Raw genomic sequence first — 22,308 nt, 5'->3', positions numbered from 1 at the left:
GTTGTTGATGTGTTAAGTGTAAGCAGCAGCCAGTTTGACTGCTGAAGTTTTTCTAAAATTCACAGTTAACATATCATGTACTTGCAAATGTGTATGTAAGAGGAATGTTAATATTTATTGTAATAAAAATCATCAAACTGCTTGTGACATACAGCTTTATTAAAATGTTTTTCATATATCACCTGTGTTATGTGGGTTATTTTTTATAAAGCTTTATTGTACTGGTATTTTTAGCTGAAAGGAAAGAGCCTTCCAAAAAAAGAAGTGGTGGGTGGGGACATGTTACTGTTGTGGGCTAGTTCGTGAGTAATTAATATTAGAAAATAATATGCCAGCTCTTATAGCTGATTGGTTTATGAAGAAGTACCAGCTACAGGTTGATTCTAGTGTTGCTTTTTGTATATAACAATTTTCCTGTAGCAGGGGGTTTATACTGATTTACTCATAAACATATCTTGAAAGTAAGAGTAAAAAATTTGTCACCATAAAGTACTTCAGAATAATCTCTTAAATTTTCCAGTGATGACAAGGCTGATGGTTCCAGTGATGCTGGGGAAGTTAGTAAACCTGCAGAGATGCCTACGCAGAGAAGAAAACGGATCTCCACCATGCCAAATCTTGTCAAACCCAGAGCTGGACCTTCATCTGCTCAGCGTTCTGCACCAAGACTGCAGAGGCGAACATCACAGGCTCCTGACGGCGGTGTTTCATTTCAGAAGGATTCCCCCACATCAGAAAAGAGTAGTGTTGAAAGCTCTTTAAAGTCTCCTGTGCTTCCTGAGAAGAAAACACCTGTGCCGCAAGTGCCACAGTTTTCACCGCTAAAGAAATCGGTGAATAAAGAGCAAACTGTAGGTGTGGCTGCTCAGAAAAATGATGATAGTTTGCAGAAGAATGTACCCTCTCCCCTCAAGGAGAGACCAACACAGGAGAGATCAGAAACACAAGAGGAAAAGCTTCCTATGAAACCTTCTCCTGAAAAAGACAAACGAACATGTTCTGACCGTGAAAGGATCCTCAAAGCTCGGAAGTTAAGAGAAATGCTTAAAGAAGAGCTGAAGAAAGAGCGGATGGTAAGACCTCCATGCTGAGCTGTGCTGGTTTGTAAAGGGCAAGGCGTGTGATTCACCTAGCATACATTATCTCTTTGCATTAGTGGTTTCTGGTGGTCATCAGCTGCTCAGTGTTTATAGTCTGTGATACCTCATAACTCCATATGGGTTTATTCTGTTTAGAAGCAGTAGTAGAACTTTGTCCACTAATAATATGAATTTCACAAGAAATTGTGTATTGTTTCATTTGATTAGACCCACAGGTCTTTTTAGCATTACACCTGGTATTATAGTCAGCATTCCAATTTTAAAGTTTCACAGTTGGTACTAAAGTAGGGAAGTGTGCTGTAAGAAGCTTGGGATTTGGTATTTCTCATAGTGTTTTGAGTGGACCATTGTTGTGAGTTCTGTAATTTTTAATAACTTTTAACTTTCATTTCTGCCAGATGTTGAATTTCTCTGAAAGGTTGTCTCTGGTGCCCTCTTGACAAAGGGACACTTTTAATATAATTGTATTTTGGTTCTTGGTGGTGGTGTGTGTGTGTAAACAATAGAACTCCCTGAATGGGGTACTTCATAAGCAAACAAAAATATTAATTTGTGAAATGTAAAGTACTTCCAGGGTGAATCTGAGTGGGTTTGTTTTTATTTTTTGTATGGAAGAAATTGAAACACAGGCCCCCAATAATCGAAGGGCGTTCTCCACCAGATCGTTCTAAAATGACCATGAGAGACTTGATATACTATCTGCCAGAAAACAATCCTATGAAGTAAGTATGACTTCCTTTTCTCTCTCCTTAAGCTAAATTATACCTGTTTAATACTTAAATCTGGATGCAGTGTTGCAGCGGGAATAAAAGCTTCTATTTCACATCTACTTACTCCTCATACAGAAATGAGAATGATGATTAATGTACTTGTTGAAATACACAAACACGAACCTGTCCCAAGTATTAATTTATCTCTGTAGAAATACAGAATAGTAGAATTTCCCCCCCACACCCCAATTACCTGCTGTGAGATTTTTAGTTATGGCTGCTAGGAATGTTATGATTGCCTGCCAGGTCTAATGAACTCAGGAAGCTAAGCTTCCTTCCAGGTGCTGAAGTGCAAAATGCACTGCAAGACCCATGAGGTCTTTACATTCCATCTGGATGGACGTAGCTGCTGCTGTTCTGTTTACGCTGTTCTGTTTACGTGTTTCACCAGCAGCAAGGCTGAGTGAGCATCCCAGAGGTGCACAGGCACAGGGAACACTAGTGCAGCTGACTGCACAGACTGCCACAGACAGAGCAGGGCCTTTTCCTGCAGCTGCCAAAAGCAATCACATAAATAGAAGTACAGTTATCCAAATCCTGTTCTTTCTCTTAGTAGCTGATAAGTTTTCTGGTACTGTCTGTTATCACCTGCTTGTTAATGTTTGTGTGTTTATGTGTTTTATTGATCGTTTTCCTTGTTATTTTTTCTTTTACCTGAATAGTCCTTCAGGAGGTAATGAGCAAGATACTCTTACATTCCTTGTACCTTACAATGGATTACTGCTCAAAGTATCTTTTTTTTGTGCTTGCTGACACAAGAAACAGCAAAATTCATTAAGCATTAAGTGGTTGTTTAGTTAGACTTAAGTCTAGATGTGATACAAAGAATGGACAAAAAAAAAGCTTTGTGGTTTTTTTGTCCATTGTTTGGTAAAAGCCAGATTTGTGGAATGAAGCAGAAATGTATCTGTATAAACAATCATCTCGAGCTTTTTATGAAATTCCAGGTCTTCACTGGCAGAAGAAAAGAGAACAGAAAAAAATTCTGCACTGAGTCAACTGAAAGGGTAAGTCTTGGTGGTGAAGTATAGTAAAAAATTTTCTGGTGTTAAAAAAAACATGTTTCTGTGGTAATACAGTCTAAGTCTATTTTTTTAATGTTTCAATATCACAGCCCTTATTTATAAGAAATCGTAATTTGGGAATGTAGGCTGGTTAAAGAACATTTTGCTTTCAGTATTACATTTTTGCATATTTCCATTTTACAATAGAATGAAAAGCTGATTTCAGAGTTTATGTATTGACTAACTTGTTGATGTGTTGCTTTGCTGAGTGGTTTATTAAATTGGTGAATGTCTGGCATACTGAGCAGCAATTCAAAACTATTTTTTTTACTGTCTTACAAATTGTAGACAGGAGGAGAAAAGTACTCTTGGTCATGAAGACGACGAGGAGGAAGAAGAAGAGAATGGGGAGGAGAGTCAGGATGGCCCACTTCTAGTTCCTCGTGTGAAAGTAGCAGAAGATGGTTCGATTATTCTGGATGAAGAAAGGTAACAAATCCCGTGCCTGTCTCATGGACAATACATACCGCATTGCAGCTTAGTGGGGGGATAAAGAACAGTTCTACTTTGGCCCGGGGCAAGCATGAGTATATATTTGTGTGTTGAGAGTTGAGATGCACTTAGGAAACAGTGCAAGTATGTGGCAAAGGAGCAGCAGTTCTCTGCATCTCAGTAGTGGCAGACTTTATGAGAAATGTTTTTGGAGAAGGAGATAAAGAGGAAGATGTATTTCATTACAGAGAATGAACACTGGGGATTTGTCAAACTTTCAAATGTCTTCTATTTAACTGACTGTTTTGTTTCTTAGAGTTAACATGTATCTGCTTACTGTTACTTGGTTTTCAGTATGATTTGCTCCAGTTTGCATTTTGCATGTTGCTGCTTTATCCTTCTGTGAGTGTTTTCAGAAAATTTGCTTAGCATATGACTTTTAAAAAGTAGATTATTAAATTATTGAGTTCCCCAAAAGTAATACTAGCATGAGATTTTGGCCAAGGTTTAAGGGTAGAGCAGGCCTGGTAAAAGAATTTGAAAGTATTCTAGAAGGATATCGAGAGGTTCTTGTGGCTTTGCAAAATAAATTTCTTGAGTGTTAAGAAGTCTTTTTTTAAAGATACTTAATTATGTCTGTCTGTACTATACTTATAAAAAGGAAAAAGCAAATTTACTTACTTACAGGCTTAGTAGGGTAGTGATTTCTTGCTGCATTCTCCCATTAAAGTACATGTTAATGTAATTATTAAACTTAGTTACAATGTACAAATGCTCACTTGTGGCATGAAAAATTTGAATATCTGTCTTATAAACATCTGCTATGTGTCTTCTTAGCAATATTTTCAGATAAGTCTCTTTGTGTGTTTGCTTTTCCAGCTTAACTGTAGAAGTTCTAAGAACAAAAGGTCCGTGTGTTGTAGAAGAAAATGATCCCATCTTTGAGCGTGGCTCTACAACTACATATTCCAGCTTCAGGAAAAGTTTTTACACAAAACCGTGGTCAAATAAAGGTGAGTATATTTTTGGCTTAAAATTTCAAGCCTGCAGAAAAGTCTTAGTTTTCCACCTATGCTTTATACTTGACTTCTTTTTTTTCCCCAATGGAGTAAATGGATCTACTTATGTGTCATGTAGTGTCAACCCTCCCAACCCCTACAACAAGAAGAGCTGTGATTTTTACTGTGAAAATCGGTATTTTTAAAGAATCCAGTGCCTTATTATATATTATACATAGGCTACTTGTGATTTTTTTTTTCTCTCATGGATGTTTAATGCTGAAAAATGATGAAAAATGCTAGTCTGCTTTATCAAAAGCATAATTTTTGATTCTGATGTACAGATATTTGAGCTCTATATGGAGCAGTTAGTACTTCTTGACTTGGTTATTCCAGCCTGGGCAGGAATAAATCTCAGAAGGTATCTCTGGACTGATTTCAGTGTAAATAGACATCTGTTCTTATGAGAGGGTGGGTTGTTTTTGTTTTTTTTATTACTCCTGCTGTGAATTGGTTATTATCTCTAGGCTGACAACACCATGCTAAACCTTTTACAATTGGGAAGGACTTTTTACACCTGTAGATGGAAAAATTTAGCTTCAGAATTCACTGTGCTCCTTTTGAAAAGAACTGACTGTGCACTCTTTTCCTATTAAAAAATAGTGGTGTTTTACGTAGTGTTTTTCTGATTTCTCTTTGTGCTTGTGTTCATAATAAAAATGGACACTGATGATTTGGGATTGGTTACTTTGATTTACTAGCTTTACAAAACATATTTCACATTCTGCAGTTTTAACATATTAGACAATTCTTTCTGTTGATAGTTCATTCAGCAATTGTTACTAGAGGTACATAGGTAAAATAACACATATACTCCAGCTCACCTGGACTTGCAGCTACAGTAGGTTAACCTTGAAGTTACTGATCTCATGGCATTAAGTTTGCAAGGTGTTTTTATTTCTGAGAGCAAGGAGGATGGTTTAGTAAATGTTTAAATGCGTATGATTTTTTTTCTTATTTTTATTTCTCTAGAAACAGACATGTTCTTTTTAGCTATCAGCATGGTAGGAACAGACTTCTCCTTGATTGGACGGCTGTTTCCTCATAGAGCCAGAGCAGAAATTAAGGTAAAAATTAAAGCACTCAATAAAGCAACTAAACATCTGGTTTTGCTTTTCTTTTTCTCATTTGCATTCCCATGCTTCCTCTGTTAGTATTGATATTTTTGATGCTACTGCGTCTGTAGTAATGCTTTTTTTAATACCTGTTTCAAGAGGTTGTAAGCAGCTGAAATATTAATTTGCTGTTTGAATTTTGATCAATGTACCTAGCAAATCTAGCATAGTTAGACACAGTTTGTCTTTATTTTAAATGAAGAGTGATGATAAGCATAAGTGGCTGTTTGATGATGGTCTTCCGTGTTGTTTCTTTTGTGGCCTACAGCTGGGGAAGTCTATTATATTTCAAACCTTGCTCAGATTGAAAGTCAGGACAAAGGTATTGAAAGTAATAAAAGAAGTATATCTGGTGATATCTACTGGTGACAGATTTTATATGTAAAAATTAATTACAAACTTGTGTTGTTTGAGTGTCTATGTAAATTCAACAACTTCAGTTGGCTGGCATTGAAGGCTTATCTTGATCTGCCATTTTGTATAACATGCTATTGCATTTCTTGCTTAATGAAAAGACAACTGTATGTTTGCTTTTAGAACAAGTTCAAACGTGAAGAAAAAGCTAATGGATGGAGAATAGACAAAGCTTTCAGTAAGTAAAGTAAATGTACCCCACCCTACAATGAGTCATTAAATGGTAGTCTATTTTCACAGTAATTTTTGTGCTTTGCCTTGCTTGAATTAATTATAAGGAAGTTTTTGCTCATAGGTGAGTCCAGTAGCTGTGGAATCTTAGGTTTTTATAACAGGCATGGTTCACAGTGAAGATCTCGAGGTTTATTTTCTTTTTTAGATGTCTGCTTAACGAGATTAATATAAACTTTCATATATATTCAGTTGAAGGTTATTCTGATTCATGGGAATTTCTAGCACGGTTATTTATTGTAAACTGCTTTGAGAGTCCTTTAAGAATTTTTTTGTTAATTGAATGAGGTACATATGTCCTAGAGCAGCATGTTAATACATTATTTGATACTATGGTTCAATTTCAGTATTTGTCAGATCTTAAATTTTCTGAACTACTTAGTTTTGTAATTTGGGGTTTTTTTTAAAACCAGTCTACCATAATCCATGTTACCTTTTTGTTAACATTAGTCCCTGCTCAAGTGATACAGAAGATATTTTTCAGAAGAACACTGTTGATATAACTGTTGCTTTTTAATATCATTATCATAGACCACTGATTATTTTACAAACCTGAAACTCAAAAAAATCATGAACTTTAAAATCTGTTCTATTTCTTTGCTTTAATCTGATAGAAGAAAAACGACCCTTTGATTTTGAATTCTTTGCCCAGCTGCTTGAGAAGGTCTTAGCAGATGAGGAAAAGAGGAAACAAAAGACTGTTAAAAGCCAGAAGCCAAAGGAAAGGAAGTCACCAAGGCCTCGGAAGAAGTCAAAAGGTACTTTAAAAGAATGCTTGAGGTGGCATTACGGAACAGTGGTCAATAATGTGTTGCTAGACGAAAGATCACATAGGGAATCTTTTCCTTCTCTGTTGTGGACGGGGCAAGAGGATCCTAGCTTCGTAGTATAACTTTTCAAGTGTAGTCTACTGATGTGTGGTATGGTAATAATTACTAACAGCAGAAATGTGAGACTGCAGTGAAATAAGTGCTCTTGCGCAGTCTGAAGCACTGCTATTCTAATTTACCAGTTGATAAGTATTTCTGTGAGTTGCTAATGAATTCACTTGTAGAATCCTTGAGCCAAAATTGTATTTTTGGCAAGCTCTTCTGTGATTTATTTTAGACATGACTTACATTTAGAACCCTCTTCTTTTGAGGATTCTGTTTCTCCTTTAACAGTAGTTTGACTTCCCAAGTCTGAAGAGTGTGATTCTTTTCAGAGACTCTTAAAAAAGTTGGTTTATATTTCTTGTCTGTTCAAAATAAAGATTGTGTTTAATTACTGTAATAGTGTCTTAATTACTTTAGTACCTGGGAAAGGACCTTTCACCCATGTGCCTAAATTAAAAACAGTTACACTGACACCATTTCATAAACATCGTGCTAATTCTATGGGGTTGTTCACTTGTTTGTTCCATAAGGACCCATTCTTTTTTAAGTGGTATTGTTTAACAAACAAGTGAACAACCTTTTTAAAGGGGATGGTAGCTAGGAAACAATTAAACTAGTGTTTAATTCTTAAAATTGAAATAGTTGCTCTTTTCTGTAGCCTTGGTTTTTGGATTTGATTAAGAAAAATATCCCATCTGTTAGAACTTAACAGCCATATAGAGAAGTTCTGTTTGTACACTTTATTGGTAGATTAAAGGTACTTAGTGTGTAGAGCAATGTGAGTATGCTTTTCTACTTCTCTTGCATTTTGGACTTTTAATTACAGGGGAACAAGTTCATTTAAGAGTAATGAAAAGGACAAGGAAAGGTTCTTGATGGTTCATGTTCTACATAAATACGGGATCAAGACAAAATGTCCTTAAAACAGTAGAGAGGAGAATTTTAGAATCTCATTAAACCCAGAAAATAACTTGTCAGTAACTAGCTAGATAATATTTCAAGCTTTCTTATGTAAGGAAGCACGATCAACTGCAAAACGTTTCATGGTAAAAAATTACCTTTTCATGGCATATATTCTGCAACCATCATCACCTCTTTCTGCAGATATACTGTAATTCTTTCTGGAATAGCAATGTCTGTTTTCCCTGAATCCAAATGTGACTGTGTAACCTGCTAAAAAGCATAGGAACGATAACGTTTACTAAATTTGCTTTACATCCCATATTGACCTTCCCCTTGTGAAGTGTCCTGTGTACAGAATGTGTTTTGCATTTAATGTTGATGTTAATCTGTGCTGAAGCTTTTCTGTTAAGTCAGTGACTGCCTTCTCGTGGTCCTGCTCATATGTCTGGCAGTATATTGGCAGTGATGTATGAATACACAAGATGTTGCTAGTAAAAATGCCTGTGCTGTTTATGGCTGTGTATTACTCCACCAGTCTATTAACCAGGAACCATAATGTCTCAGTAGCAAAAGCTGCCAGCACAGAAGCTGCTAATGATCAAGATGAATTTCAGGAAGCCAGAATTTCTGATGAAGAAACAGAAGCAGATGGTGTGACGGCTGAGAAAGAAAATGAGGAATCTTTGGGCATTTCTGAAGAGGCAGAAGAACAGGTTGCATTAGAAGCATTAGCAAAAAAGAAGAGAAAGAGGAAGAGAAAAGATGATCTTGAAGAGGAGGTGGAGAATATTCCAGAAGAAATGTCTGTCCCTTCAAAAATTGCTGAAGAAGGGAAATCCTCAAATAAAAGTAAGAGGCAAAAATGCTCAAACGTTCAGATATAAATTTTATATAAAGACATTGTGAACTTAAAAAATGAGAATTTGGTCTTTAATTTCTATTGCTGATCTGCCTTCGGAGGTTGTGGAACAATGCCTTTCAAGATCAGCTTTCTTGCTAAATCTAAACACTATTTTAGCTGAGAACGGTTATCTTAAATCTTAACACTTGGTCTTTTTCTACCGGGATTTTCGGTATTAAATTAACTCTTCTTCACTGCAGCTAGGATTTGAGAATTGGAATTCAAAGACATTTCCCAGAATGTCCAGATTGATTTAATTCTTATTAATTCTCAGGGAAAAAAGTGGTACATGATACAAGCAATGATAGTCATACTACCTGTAGAGAAGAACTGGATTGTGCTATTGAAGGAAAACAAGATGAAACTGCTGTTACGGAGGAAGAGAGATCAGAGTCCTGTTTACCAGTGACCGACCAAATGGAGAGAGAAGGTGGTGTTGATTTATGCAGGTAATGTTTATAATGGAAAGCTTAGGCAAAATAAAAGACTTAAAAGTTTTAATTTTGGTTTTATTTATTCATGTTAACTGCCACAGAATGTGCAGGTTTTTGGTTTCCGAGAACTGTCCCGGGTTTTAGTAAGCTGTTTATGATTTACACACTCAAAATATTCTCTGCCCTGATGGGCTGTGCTTGCAAAATTGATGTACATTAATACTAAAGTCACTTACAAAACTGATTGCATTCTTTTTGAGTGTTTAGGAAAAGCATTGGTTTATCCTAACTCCTAATATTTCTCTTCAAGCATTACTTGATAATGTTGCTAAGTAGTGTTGCTATATGCTTGAAAAATTTGTCTGTTTTTAATAAAATGGTTCTTGTGGAAAAGGAATGTTGCTTAGACTTTATTTTTGCAGAATCTGGGTGGGAGGCTAGCTTTTGTTTTGTTCAATTTTGGCCATACTTTTACTTATAAGGAAGTGAATGTTTATTAGACTTGATATATGTGGAAATGGTAAATGTAAAAATTCATTATGAAACTGTGAGTGCAACTTGAGGGTCTTGTATGTTAGTTGTATTTAACTGTATTGTGATTAAAGTTTCTGAGAATCTGTATAGAATAACAATGTCCTTTAATACCTCATTAGAAACATATGAAGGAACAGCTATTTGCCTTTGAATTCAGCATAGATGGTCCTAAAGGATGAGAGGAAAGAAGCTTCTGCATACACTGTTCTTTTTAAAGTTTGTTTTTTAAAAACAATTTAGTCTAGAATAATCAGATCAGATTTCAACATCATCTTATAATAGCAGTGCAAAAGTACAAAAGTTGTTTTAAAGATCTTATTCTGCAAATATTACTAAAACTTGTAAGATTCTCTGAAACATGGATACTTATGTGGAAATTGCATTGTTTTTCTGTGCGACTTGATCTATCTGTAAACACTAATAGCTTTTTTTCTAAAAATACACTAATGTTCCTGTATGCTTTTATTTATTTCAGCTTTGAAGATGTCAATAATATTATATTAGAAACAGAATCAGCTAAACCAAGAACCGGGGATATTACAGACGATACATCACAGGAAAGTCAGATTTCAGAGTTACCAGTTTCAAAGATTAGAAGCCAAGAAAGGCAGTCTGAAGAAACTAGAGAAACAAAGGTATTTTTATTTTTTATGTAGTTCTTCTCAAGACCTTGTCCATTATCATTAGAAGTGGTTTGTAAATTAAATCAAAGCCATTTTTGGTTGGTTTTGTGATGATTGCACCACTGGGTGGACAAAAGTCAACAGGTCTAAGAACATCACCAAAATTTTAATAGTATCAGTTTGGCTGAGTTTAATGGATTGTCTGTTAACCTGAATTTATTCAGAGAGTATACTGTGCATGCTTGACCTGTGTCACAGACAAGTAAAACAGCAGAACAGTTTAATTATCCAAAAGTGAAGCATTGCAAAATGAACACTTAAACCCTGGAGCAGGATTTTGCTGGCATATGCTTACTAGTACAATGTTGGAAACTTATTTGAGTGGGGAGAGCATTAGGTTGTTTGTGCTGTCTCAGAGTGGAAACCTCTGTGAACTCTTGTCCACTGTACTGGCTACCATGGGGTGCTCCAGGAATGATACAGGAAACTCGACTAAGATTGAATGATCTTTCTTCAGGTATGTTCTAATCAGGTCCAGCAGTTTAGAAACTTCTGAGATTCTGGTTTATTTTGAAGCCCTTGATGCCCCACGTACTCATGACTTTATCTAGCTGCTTTTTTGCATCTACCAATACTTCTGTGATGAATTGCATACCACAGCTGAGATAATTATTTACTTAATTAAAAAAGGTTATTCTTTGGATAGTTTTAAGCATACTGCATGGAGTTTAATATGTGCAATACTTCCATTGTTAAGTTCCTGTTCATCTTTATCATATTCTTGTTCATCACCTTCAAGCTATTCTTGTTTATAATGCCATGTCTCCCTCTCTCTAAAAATATTGTTTTCAAGGTGAAAAGTTTTAATCTTACATTTCTCCTCATACAGAGGAAGTTCCATTCCCCTGATAATTCTTCTATCTCGGCTTCATTGTAATTTTTGGAATGTCATATCTAAAAGGCTAAAGAACAAATAATTCGCCTGTTGCATTAGGGAAACACTAACACGTAGAATTTCCTAATATCTCACCACAAACTTTCCCCATAAGATCATTCTTCATCTTAGAAAATACAAAAGAAAGGGAGAGCGATAAAGAGTGTCTACCCTGACTTCAGTAAGGCTTCTAACACTGTCTAACACTGTCTCCCCTAACAACCTCTCGTAAGGGAGCTGATGAACCATGGACTGGATGAGCAGACAAGGAAGTGCACTAAAAACTGACTGAATTGTTGGGTTCAGAGGTTTGTGATCAATGGTACAAAGGCCAGTTGGAGACCAGTAACTAGGAGTGTACCCTGTGGGTCAATACTGTGTCAAATCCTGTTCAACACCACCCTAAATCATCTGGAGGATGGGGTTGGGTGTAACCTCAGCAAGTCTACAGCTGAGGCAGATCTGGAAGGAATTGCTGAGACACTGAAGAGTGTGCTGGCATCCAGAGGGACCTGGAGAAAGGGGCTGACAGGAACCTCAGGAAGTTCGACAAGGGGAGATGCAAAGTCCTTCCCCTGGGGAGGAACAACCCAAAGCAGCAGCACATGCTGCAAGCCAAGCAGGTGGAAAGCAGCTTTGCAGAGAAGAACCTGGGGGTCCTGGGGGTCTGATAAAACAGCTGGGCTGCATTAGGAGAAGCATTTCCTGGCATATTGACCAGTTCTGGGCTCCCTGGTAGGAGAGACGTGGACATACTGAACACAGCCAGTCAAAGGGTCTTAAAGACGGCAAAGGGATTGAAGCATCTCTTATAGGATGAAAGGCTGAAAGAGCAGGAATGGTTCAGCCTAGAAAGAAGGCTCAGGGGGATCTTCAATAGCTACATAAAAACCTAAAGGGAGGATGTGAACACAACAGACCCAGGCTTTTACTGGTGGTGCCCAGAACAAGAGACAAAAGAGACAATGGGCAAAAAATAGAAGACAAGGAGATTCCTTCTGAGTATCAGAAAATACATTTCCACTGTGAGGGGTACTAAGCACTGGCACAGGCTGCCCAGAGAGACTGTGCAGTTTCCATCCTTGGCAATATTGAAAAGCTGTGTGGATACAGGGCTTTGGGCAACCAGCTCCAGGTGGCCCTGCTCGATCAAGAGAGTTGTACCAGAAGACCTCTAGCAGACCCTTTCAACCTCAACCATTGTAGGAATCTTGTTTCTGCTCTTCTTTACAGTAAAAGTTCTATGTTTATTGTTTCTTTTCTACAACATTTTTTTTCTTACTCAGAACAAAGACATACATCACTCACATAGACCAGATGAAAAGCAAAGTGCATCAGAAGGTGGTTCTCAGTCTGAAATCATGTAAGTAGAATTATCTTACCTTGCAGTGGTACTTGAAATAAATCTGTGTCTACTCAATATATGGATATAATTCTGCTTGACCATAGCAAGGTGAACTAGAACAGAAATCATGATAACTTGTTTTCCATATTTGATGAAGTTTTTTGATAGAAATTTTGATCGCTGAGGAGCAATTCATTGAACTAAAACTTAAATGTTGGATGGGAACAGGGAGGAAGACTTAACTAAGTTAGAAAAAGAAATCTAACCTATCTGAAGTCAGCAAGAACAAGAGCTGAATTTCTGCTACTTTGTGGGTGAAGCTTGCTTGTGAAAGTTGATTTTGTTTTTTTAATGAAAGGGCCCCACTGAATTCTTTGACATTCATAATTGTCCATCAAAGCTTATTAACTATATGCATTATGTTTATGGTGTATTCCTTCCTTCCTATTTGGACACTTGCTCTTTGGATCTCAGTTCAAGAGTTGAAGAAGATACTCCAAGATGTCTCTGTCTTACTTCCACTCCTTTATGAAGTTAATCTTTGTGACTATTTCTTACACTGAGTAGTGGTGTTTAAAGAAATCTGTGCCTTAAGTTTTCCTTTTTGTGTGATCATCGATTTCTTATTCCATTATATAATTTTTAAAAGTGATTTAGGGATGGGCTACTAGTTAATGATAAATTGGTTTTCATGCTTCTGTCTTTCCCATTTGGAAGAGCTCTTCTGATAAAGACTATCAAAGCTTTATTTGTCCTGCCCTAGGAAGAATATAAGAAAAGGTGGTAGTTCCCAATCTGAAGATAGTTGATAAGATGTAAGGCTTTGTCACTGTGTGAATCCCTGGACACACCACTGCAATGGTTAAGGACACAGAGAGTGATGTATGTACCCCATTCTTCAGTAACGTGTGGATGTTGGCAGCAGGACAAGGTGTTTGAAAACAGCAGTTCACTGTTCCATGGCTTGGAGGGACAGGAGAGGCAGATAGAAAATTTTGTATATAGAGCAGATTTCTGTTGTTTCTATTAAATCCAGTAAGCCTGTTCACACTGACATGAATTGTGAATCCCTAGGAGAAAAGGTATTCCAAGTTATTTAATGGCATGAAATGCTTCCTTCAGGTATTTTTAAGTAGATTCCACTGAAAGCCATCAAAGTTGTTAAGGTTTATTTGATGCTCTTTCAATAAAGTTGTAGCATGTCTTCTAATATCAGAAAGATGAAATTTTTTTTTCTGTTTATTCTCTTGCTGCATGCAGTGTATTGAGTCATGCAGTCTGTGATGCTCTTGAAGTGCATCTTGGACCATATAAGACTTCAAGTGTATATTTGGTAAGCATCTATACCACCTCTTTTTATGTCTTAAGGAAAACTGAAAAGTCAGCAGACAGAAGGCGCTTGCAAAGACCTAAACCCAATTTGATGAGATCATCTGGAAGGAGGGAGACAGCAGCACAAGACAAAATGGAGTCCGAAACTTCCTCTCCAAACCCTGAGAATACAGATGAAAAGGTCAGAGGGAGCTGTGTTACTTAATATGTTATGTTCTTGATGCTGTTTTCATCAAGGCAGATACTGTGGACCAGCTACAGTCTTATAAGTAGTATTTTGAGAAATGCTGCTGAGGTATCTGCATACTTCTCAAAGGGTAATATTTCAATTCCAGTGCTCTGAGGAGGACAGTAGAAGAAGAAACAGAAATGAAGCCACAGAAGTGGACAACAGAGATTTGGATAATGAATCTGAGTAAGTATTGAGATCACTTCTCCAGTCTCCTGGAATTAACTAAATATAATTGTTAATTTATTCTATACAATGCTCTTATGAAAAGACAACAATAGTGGTGAAGTTTTAATATAAATCTTAAAATTGACTTTAGCATTGTCTTGGATGATATCAGGTGGCACTGTGGTATGTACTTCTTTTCTGGAAAGTTGAGGAAAGCATTACTTTATGAAGTACCAACTGTGCTTGGAATTTGAAAGGGGAAATTGTGGGAATTGATAACTATGGTTTTCTCTGTTGTCAGCTAAAGGCTCTGCTTCTGATACTTACAGAAGCAGATATAAGTATGCAGTCTAGGTAAGGTCCTATGCTGTGTGAAAAATTAATCTCTTTTTAATAGGTATATAAATTGAGTTTCCACACTCTGTAAGACTAAACAAGGTTTGTTTCTCATGTGAAGAAACTTGCCTAAATCTGGGCAAATCATTCCGAAGACAATCAGATTCCAGTAAAAAAAGCTGTGCAAGTCACTGAATATTACACAGGCTTGAATATTTTGTAGTAAATGTCACTGTTCTGGATCCTCTTTGCAGAGAACCTGAAAAAACTGCAATTGTAAAGACAGTACTTAGAGGATGTCGACAGAGATTTAAACCTAATATTACAAGATCATCTGGAAGGAAAGAAGAGCCTGAAAAAGATGCAGGAAATGATAAAATGTCCCATCTACAACTTCAGGGGGAAACTGAAAAGGTATTTAACAGAATAACGTAACTGGAGATAATGTGTTAGCTAAAAAGCTGCTGGATGCAACAGTAATATTATCTTTCTCGGGTTTTTCTTTTCTTTTTCTGCCTCAGAGTATGACCAGGAATTAGCCACTTCACAGTGTGATATTGCTTAGAAACCTCTGCTATGCTGAAAGCTTGTTATGCAAACAGAAGATACCAATAATCTTTCATGTCCTATAGCAAATATAGCTTTAGTTGTTCGATCTGGTTTTTACTGCACCTCTCTGACTATGAAATGTACCCTATAATGAATGCATATGTCTGTCACAAGCGATTTGTTTTGTCTCTTGTTATGTACAGTTACTTAGTCAGGTAATGCTGCAATTTATAAATGTAAGAGAGTTAACATCATGATGTTCTGTTTCTGTTCAGAGTACTGACCAAAGTAATAGGTCTGATGTTACCAGTGAAGAAGCTGCAGAAAAAGATGACCAAGTCCTGGCGACAGTGTCTCAGTAAGTATGAGAAAAATGAGGAGGTGTGTGCTGCTCTCCAGCAACTTGCCATCCCTTCTGGTAATATTTCATAGGTTGGTAATTATAGAAGTTTCTTCAAAAACTTCTGCAATGAGACAGAAATTGAGGGAAGAATAGGAATCTTTATTCATGCATGAAACATAGATTAAGCATTTTTGTTTTTAAAGTGGCGCTTTTAAACGAGAAGTCAGTCATGGTAAATGCAAAAAAAACTTAGTCCCTTGAAAACTAAAACAAGCCTTCACTACTGGCTTTAATACTGAAATGCATCTGTGTCAGTGGTTAAGTATTCAAACAATGGGAGTAAGTGTTTGTTCTCAAAGTGCAGTTAAGTGTTAGGTGTCAGGTTGGATGAGAAAAAAATCCAACATGTGGGTAATTTAATGCACATATTTATTAAGTGTTGTATTTTTTTTGCAGTGGAGAACTGGCAGCTGTAGTGTAAAAGGAGGAATACATTTTACAGAAGAGATTGTAAGAAGTAAAATTTAAAAAAAAGCCAACTGCCCCTTCATCCCAAAAAAACCAAAACAAAAAAACCCCAGAACAACCTAAAGCAACAACAGCAACAAAAAAACCAAACACTCAAATTTTTGTTTCTAAAGGGAGATCGTTGAAGAGGATGGAGGGAGATAAACTAGGTTTGATAATTAGTTCAAGAAGCTAGTAATACATTCTAGATCTGCATATGTTAATAACTGTTTCTAAAAAAGAAGGAAAAAAACCCCACTTCTCTAATTCTCCTCCCACTTTCAGACATGATATGTAATTCATGGATCTTATGTGTTTTTCCAGGTCTAATGAAACAGTAGGTTTACAAGAAGACAGCAAACGGAGTTTGCTGAATCCTGCCCCTCTAAGGAGAGGCAGAGTACAGAGACCAAAACCAAATCTAGGAAGAACTGTTGCAAGGCAAAAAGAACTGATAGATGAAAAAGATCCTGAAGAGAAGACAATTAAAGGTGGAGAAGTAGAAAAAGATATAATGCACCACAGAGATGAAAACAATGATCCCTGCCTCAAAAGTGTAAGTTTCTTGAGCAGTTGCTTAGGCACGCTGTTTTGCTGGGTCATTAGTAGAAGACTTTGGTAACAGAGATCTAGGTACATGCCACATAATTTGTAAGGACAGCCGTTGCATACTTTGTTTATTCTTTCAGCATAAACTAAATTGTCATAAAATTTTCACATGCTTGCACCTGGGTTCTGTTTTCTATGGTGTTGGGTTTAACGCCAGTCAGGAACCAAGTACCAGCTTGCTCGCTCGCTCCCCCACCAGCAGATCATGGAGAGAATTGGAGAGGTTAAAGCTAGAGAAGGGGTTAAAGCTGAGATAAAGACAGTTTAATAAGAAAAGCAAAAGCCACACACGCAAGCAAAGCATCACCAGAAATTCTTTCACTGCTTTCTGTGGGCAGGCAGGTGTTCAGCCATTCCCAGGAAAGCTGGGCTCTGTTATGTGTAACGGTTACTTGGGAAGACAAATGCCATTCCCACCACTTTATATGCTGAGCATGATGTCATATGATCTGGAATATGCCTTTGATCAGTCCAAGTCAGTTGTCCCAGCTGTGTCTCCTCCCAGCCTTCCATGCACCCCCAATCCCCTCACCAGCCTGGCAGTATGAAAAGCAGAAAAGGTCTTGGCTCTCTGTAAGCCCTGCTCAGCAATAACAAAAACTTCTCTATACTATCAGCACTGTTTTCAGCACAAATCCAAAACACAGCCCCATACAAAGTCGACTCTACCCCAGGCAAACCAGCACTCATGGATAAATGGATTATGTCTCACTTTGTTGTATTTGTGATACTGGATCTGAAAAAAGAAGTGCAAAGAAAAAGGTCTCTTGGAAGATCAACCACTTCAGACAGAAAATATAAAGAAAAATTACTTTTTACTTTTACAGTATGTTCTGATACTAGTTGAATGACAACAAGAACAATACATCTTAGTGTTTCTGTAAGAAATCCTAAAACTTTCTCATTTTCCCCCTCCTTTTCCAAAAGAGTGGTTAGGCAAATATTTCATCTTAATAGAATGAAACTTTTATTCCTTTTAGGATTTGACAGTTCTTGAAGACACTCAGCCATGCACTGTGATGTTAGAAGGGGATGTTTCTACAGATTCTGAGATGAACTCAAAATCTACAAGGCAGTGTTTCCAAGAAAAGTCCTCAGAAGCAGAAAGCTATGAAAGTGAAAAGGGATTGTCAGATGCCTTGAAACAGGTTTCAGATTTCAATACAGGGTAAGTTTTTTTTTTAAATGGAGAGAAGGGATGGGTCAAAGCCATCAATATCTCTAGGTGTTCTACAGTTTTATCAACTCCAGCATTACAAACAGGTTTTATATCTATAATGAGAAGTTTAATCAAGACAATATTAGACTTCAACAAACAAAACTCCAAGGGCTTGAAAGCACTACGTTTATATGCTGTTCGATGTTAATTTCGTCTTTTAGACTATGGGCCTAATTTCCAAATAAATACGTTTTCATGATGCTTAGTTCCTGTGGTTGTCTTCTCCATGTTGGTCTCAGCAGTGCATCCAAATGTGCTTATATAAATCCTTGAGTACGGGGTTTGGTTTCCTCTTAAAGTGTCCCTTAAAAAAAAAAAAAGGCAACCACAAGTGTTCTCTAAGTCTGCTCAGTAACTTTAAACATGATTAGACAAAGGCATTTGTAAAATATATATATCCCCTTGAAATGTCTCAACCTGTCTTCCAGGTCTCAACTGAAAGTTGCAGTTGTTCTGAAACGGCATCTTTTCCTAACTTATCTTTGCTCACCTATTTATCAGATACACAAGCTTTTGGTGGTGATTGCTGTGTTTTTATTGGACCTTTTTTCATGTCAGTAACTTTGTTATTGCTCTGAGAGCTACATACAAGTATGGCATGTTGTCCCATGCCTTTGATTGCTCTTCTGTTTGTTTTTGTAGGGAATCTCATCCTCAGAAGGAAGAGGAGAAAAGTGTTGTATCATCAGCTCGGCTACTTAGGAGTCGATTCCAGAGACCAAAGCCAAATTTAAGAATGACAACTAATAGAAAAGAAGTGCTGGATATAAATAATAAAGGTGTATTACAAAAAGATATCAACAAGGAAGAAAGTTTGACAAAGTGTGACAGTGAATGTAGTATCCTTCCTGACACAGATGTGAGGCTTTTTTTTTTTGTTACGTTATATTTGAGCCTTTGGGTTTGTGAAGTGAAATACTGATGATTTAAAAAAATACAAAGTTAATAAATTTTGAAACAATTTTTTCAAAAGCTAAAATTTTGTACATTAAAACTTTTGTGCTTTTCACTTGGTTGTATGTGAAGAGCAAAAGATGGCTGTATCTCTTCTTATGTGTCCAAATGTCTTTCTGACCCAAGGTGGCTTTGTAGAGTTGACAGTGAAGAAAGAAAAGTATTAATACAAGATGGCAAAGAAGGAATCTGGATTTAAAGCTATTTAAGTTTAATATAAAAAATGTGTATTTGTCCTGGAAAGATTAGGAAATGGTTAGTGAGCAGTTACAGAGGAATTTTGCAGGAAACACTTTAGAGTGTGATTAGTACTAAACTTCATAGACATCATAATGTCTGTGTTGGGTTTATTATCATGACTTGTTCTGGTTCTTGTGTTTACATTTTTCAGAAAACAGGAAAATATGAAGTCCTAAAACCAGTAGAACCCTTGGGAAAGGAGGTGTCACTTCACCTTCAGGAGGTTTCTGAGAGGCCAAGTTGTAAATCCCCAAAAACATCTTCAAGATCAGAAGATGATGAACTTGAGTTGTGTCTACCTGATATTAACCAAGATGACATTTTAACTACTAATGCAGGGTAAGGCCTTAGCTACTTTTGATTCCTGACAGTAACAATGAAAGTATTTTAAAAGGAAATTGCCAATGGACTCCTGAGTGGCAAAGATAATCTAATAAAAATACTGCGCAAAGTTTGAGTACAGCTTTGACACTAGTGATAATTCCAGTAACAACAACTAATCGATCCTGAAATTGTGCGGGATCTGCCACTTCATCTAGATCCTTAAAAATCTATGGGGTCTGATGGGACTCTTTTAAAAACTCAGTGTTTTTTATATGTAAAAATAGTGAACCTGCATTTGTTTCTGTAACATGCTTTTGTATTAAGTTTCCTTTTTTTTTTCCCCATCCAACTTTGCATTGACAGCAAAAATAGCACTGAAGAAGAAAGTAAACAAAAACCTCCTCCACGCATCCAGTTGGTGCGGAGCAGTTTCCAGAGGTACAAGCCAAACATGGTAAGAGCTGTTGGAAAGAAGGAGTTACAAGTAGCAGAAAATGAAAAGAAGAAAAAGCTTGAAGAAAAGCACTTAGTATTGCAAAAAGATGAGTTTGCCAATACTGCCATTGTAAGTCTTAATAAGCGCTTTTGCCTTCGAAGTTGATTCAAAGTTGCATGTTCTGCTTTATGAATTAATTTAGAACATTTAAGTTGTGCTCCCTGAACCTGAGACAATATACTAGTTGAAAAAAATTCCCAAACCCTGGCAAGTTGAGGTATTGCATGTAGTAAAGCAGTGAAGTCTACAAGTTTAACTATTATTTTTTTCTGTAACATGAGGATCTGATTTTGTTTGGATTACGTGATAGTGTAAAGGTTTATGCGTGCTTAATATAAATTCTACAACAAAAATGCATAACAATTAGCTTTTTTTGCTCATTTTATATTTCCTGTTTGGATGAATCAAGTCTGTATTTAGGAATTTAGTATAGTATATCAAGTGATGGCAAAGCATAGTTATTTTTATGAAAAAAAGAGGTTTTATCAATTTGATAAGTTTTGACTGGCTTCACCATTGCCTGATACTCCTTTACACAAGTAGATTGAGTCATTCACCTACACTGTGTATCCCCACAGACATTTTACTGGGGGGTTGAAATCCTCAAAAACCATTATTGTACGATGAGTTCTCTGTAACCATTTTGTGGATTGCACGTGAATCATGTCATGGATATAGGCATATCTGCGTAGACTTGCCTCACATTTCAAACACAGCTAAGCTTTGTTAGAGTGACTCAATTTTTGGAGTGGTTATAGCTGGTTTTGTTTTTGAACCTGTGTGGAGTACTTGTGTGGTGCACAGGAGCACAGGTGTGCTACTTCTGTCTTCTCCTTCTCAGTGCCACACCCCTCACTGAGATAGTTCCTTGTGGTTCAGCTTTGGCTGTTCTAACCTGTGAACCATGTAAGTGCATCTGCTCTGTGCTGGGCAAGTCTGTAGAAACAGAGCAGGTCTGATGCTCCTCTTTACAAATAAAGCTGTTACAGACCTGGAGGGGTGAAGGATACATTTCACTGGCTTCTTTGTGGAGCCAGTGTGGCAAATACAGAAGAAAAGCTTAGTAAGGCTTTCTGGATCTGAGCTTATGTTGTTGTGGCTCGGGTGTGTCTGTGCTGCAGTGTCCAGTTTTCAAAGGTTTTACATTTGCTGAAGTATTTTGTTTCCACAGTGCTTTATGTAATAGAGAGTTGACTGAATGCTGAAAGGACAAGTGTTACCCTTAATGCTTGGGTGCATATTGTATTTAAGAGCTTAACTCTGGGAAGCCCAGAACTACAAACCTTCTGTTATTTCTTGCCTATAAATTGAATTATGATAGCATGATTCTTATCTTTATTCTAATTGGGAAAATAGTGCAGTTTATATTTTTGTATATAAAATATATGTCTGTTTTAGAAGCTTACTTGTTCCTATTTCTCTTCATGCTTCTTTTACTGTAAATCAAAGGGTGAAAATGAAGCTGTATTGTGTCAAGCAGATGTATTGAGCAGAGAGGAACAGGAAGAGCAAGAGGTGCCTCAGGCACCCTCTATTTCTGGAAACATTTTATGTGAACAAAGCAGGTGAGGTTTGAGTTTAGCAAAATTACATTTGAAAGGCTTTTGTCTGGTGCATAATGAGACACCTTTGCAAACGTCAGTTCTTTTGTTCCTTGTTTTTTTGTCTTTCCCCAAAGTTTAATTTTCAATGCCTATAGACAGCTTCTTTCAATGTTTTCAGAGTACATTTTTTTTTGAGCTGAACTACTTGTCTTTGTTTATCTGGTACATACTTGATCTGTAAGACCTCATAGCTCTTCTTGACCAAGCATTTTTATTATTGAATTTGTATTTGCATAAGTAGCAATCATACATGTAACACATACAAATTTTGCAAAATGTCAGAGACTTGTCTTTCACTCATCCCAGTGTGCTCTTCTATTTTACTACTGCTCTTGTTAAAGTAAGATCTGAAGTGTGTCTTAGACTGCAGATACTTTGATGTTGGTACAGTTAGCAACACAACTTATTTCTTAATGTTAAAAATGCCTTGAGAAAGAAATTCTGTTATTCCTTCTCCAACTTAACCATAAGTGAGAAATATACATTTGAAAATACAATTTTATTGATTTTAAACAAAGCAGTCCAACAGTCTCTAACCCTCTTGTATAAGTGTTGATTCAAAATTTAATAAGTGCAGAAGTGCTTTTTTCCCCTCTGTCATGGTTTGAAAAGGCCCAAAATCCAATTCTTGATTCCTAGCCCCCCTCCCACATCTCAACCCCATG

At 36.8% G+C, this 22,308-nt stretch overlaps 1 protein-coding gene across 1 annotated transcript in view; it reads left to right on the top strand.

The window, feature by feature from the left end:
- Positions 1-519: 519 nt before the first annotated feature.
- The window catches only part of BDP1 (B double prime 1, subunit of RNA polymerase III transcription initiation factor IIIB), a 47,789-nt gene continuing 26,000 nt past the window's right edge, over positions 520-22,308 (top strand). Inside the window, exons 1-22 of the mRNA XM_027709686.1 lie at positions 520-1,073; positions 1,716-1,822; positions 2,818-2,877; positions 3,223-3,363; positions 4,246-4,379; positions 5,397-5,491; positions 6,077-6,131; positions 6,799-6,942; positions 8,527-8,811; positions 9,138-9,312; positions 10,307-10,466; positions 12,675-12,751; positions 14,102-14,246; positions 14,401-14,480; positions 15,053-15,212; positions 15,623-15,705; positions 16,522-16,753; positions 17,787-17,974; positions 18,668-18,884; positions 19,371-19,558; positions 19,907-20,108; positions 21,489-21,604. Of these exons, the coding sequence (XP_027565487.1) occupies positions 576-1,073; positions 1,716-1,822; positions 2,818-2,877; positions 3,223-3,363; positions 4,246-4,379; positions 5,397-5,491; positions 6,077-6,131; positions 6,799-6,942; positions 8,527-8,811; positions 9,138-9,312; positions 10,307-10,466; positions 12,675-12,751; positions 14,102-14,246; positions 14,401-14,480; positions 15,053-15,212; positions 15,623-15,705; positions 16,522-16,753; positions 17,787-17,974; positions 18,668-18,884; positions 19,371-19,558; positions 19,907-20,108; positions 21,489-21,604 (3,542 nt within the window). The 5' untranslated portion in view covers positions 520-575. The remainder of the gene's footprint in view (positions 1,074-1,715; positions 1,823-2,817; positions 2,878-3,222; positions 3,364-4,245; positions 4,380-5,396; positions 5,492-6,076; positions 6,132-6,798; positions 6,943-8,526; positions 8,812-9,137; positions 9,313-10,306; positions 10,467-12,674; positions 12,752-14,101; positions 14,247-14,400; positions 14,481-15,052; positions 15,213-15,622; positions 15,706-16,521; positions 16,754-17,786; positions 17,975-18,667; positions 18,885-19,370; positions 19,559-19,906; positions 20,109-21,488; positions 21,605-22,308) is intronic.

Source organism: Neopelma chrysocephalum, unplaced genomic scaffold (assembly GCF_003984885.1).
Source record: "Neopelma chrysocephalum unplaced genomic scaffold, ASM398488v2 Primary Assembly neopelma1_96821, whole genome shotgun sequence".
In the NCBI taxonomy this organism is placed as follows: domain Eukaryota; kingdom Metazoa; phylum Chordata; class Aves; order Passeriformes; family Pipridae; genus Neopelma; species Neopelma chrysocephalum.
This window is presented reverse-complemented; position numbering and strand designations above follow the sequence as displayed.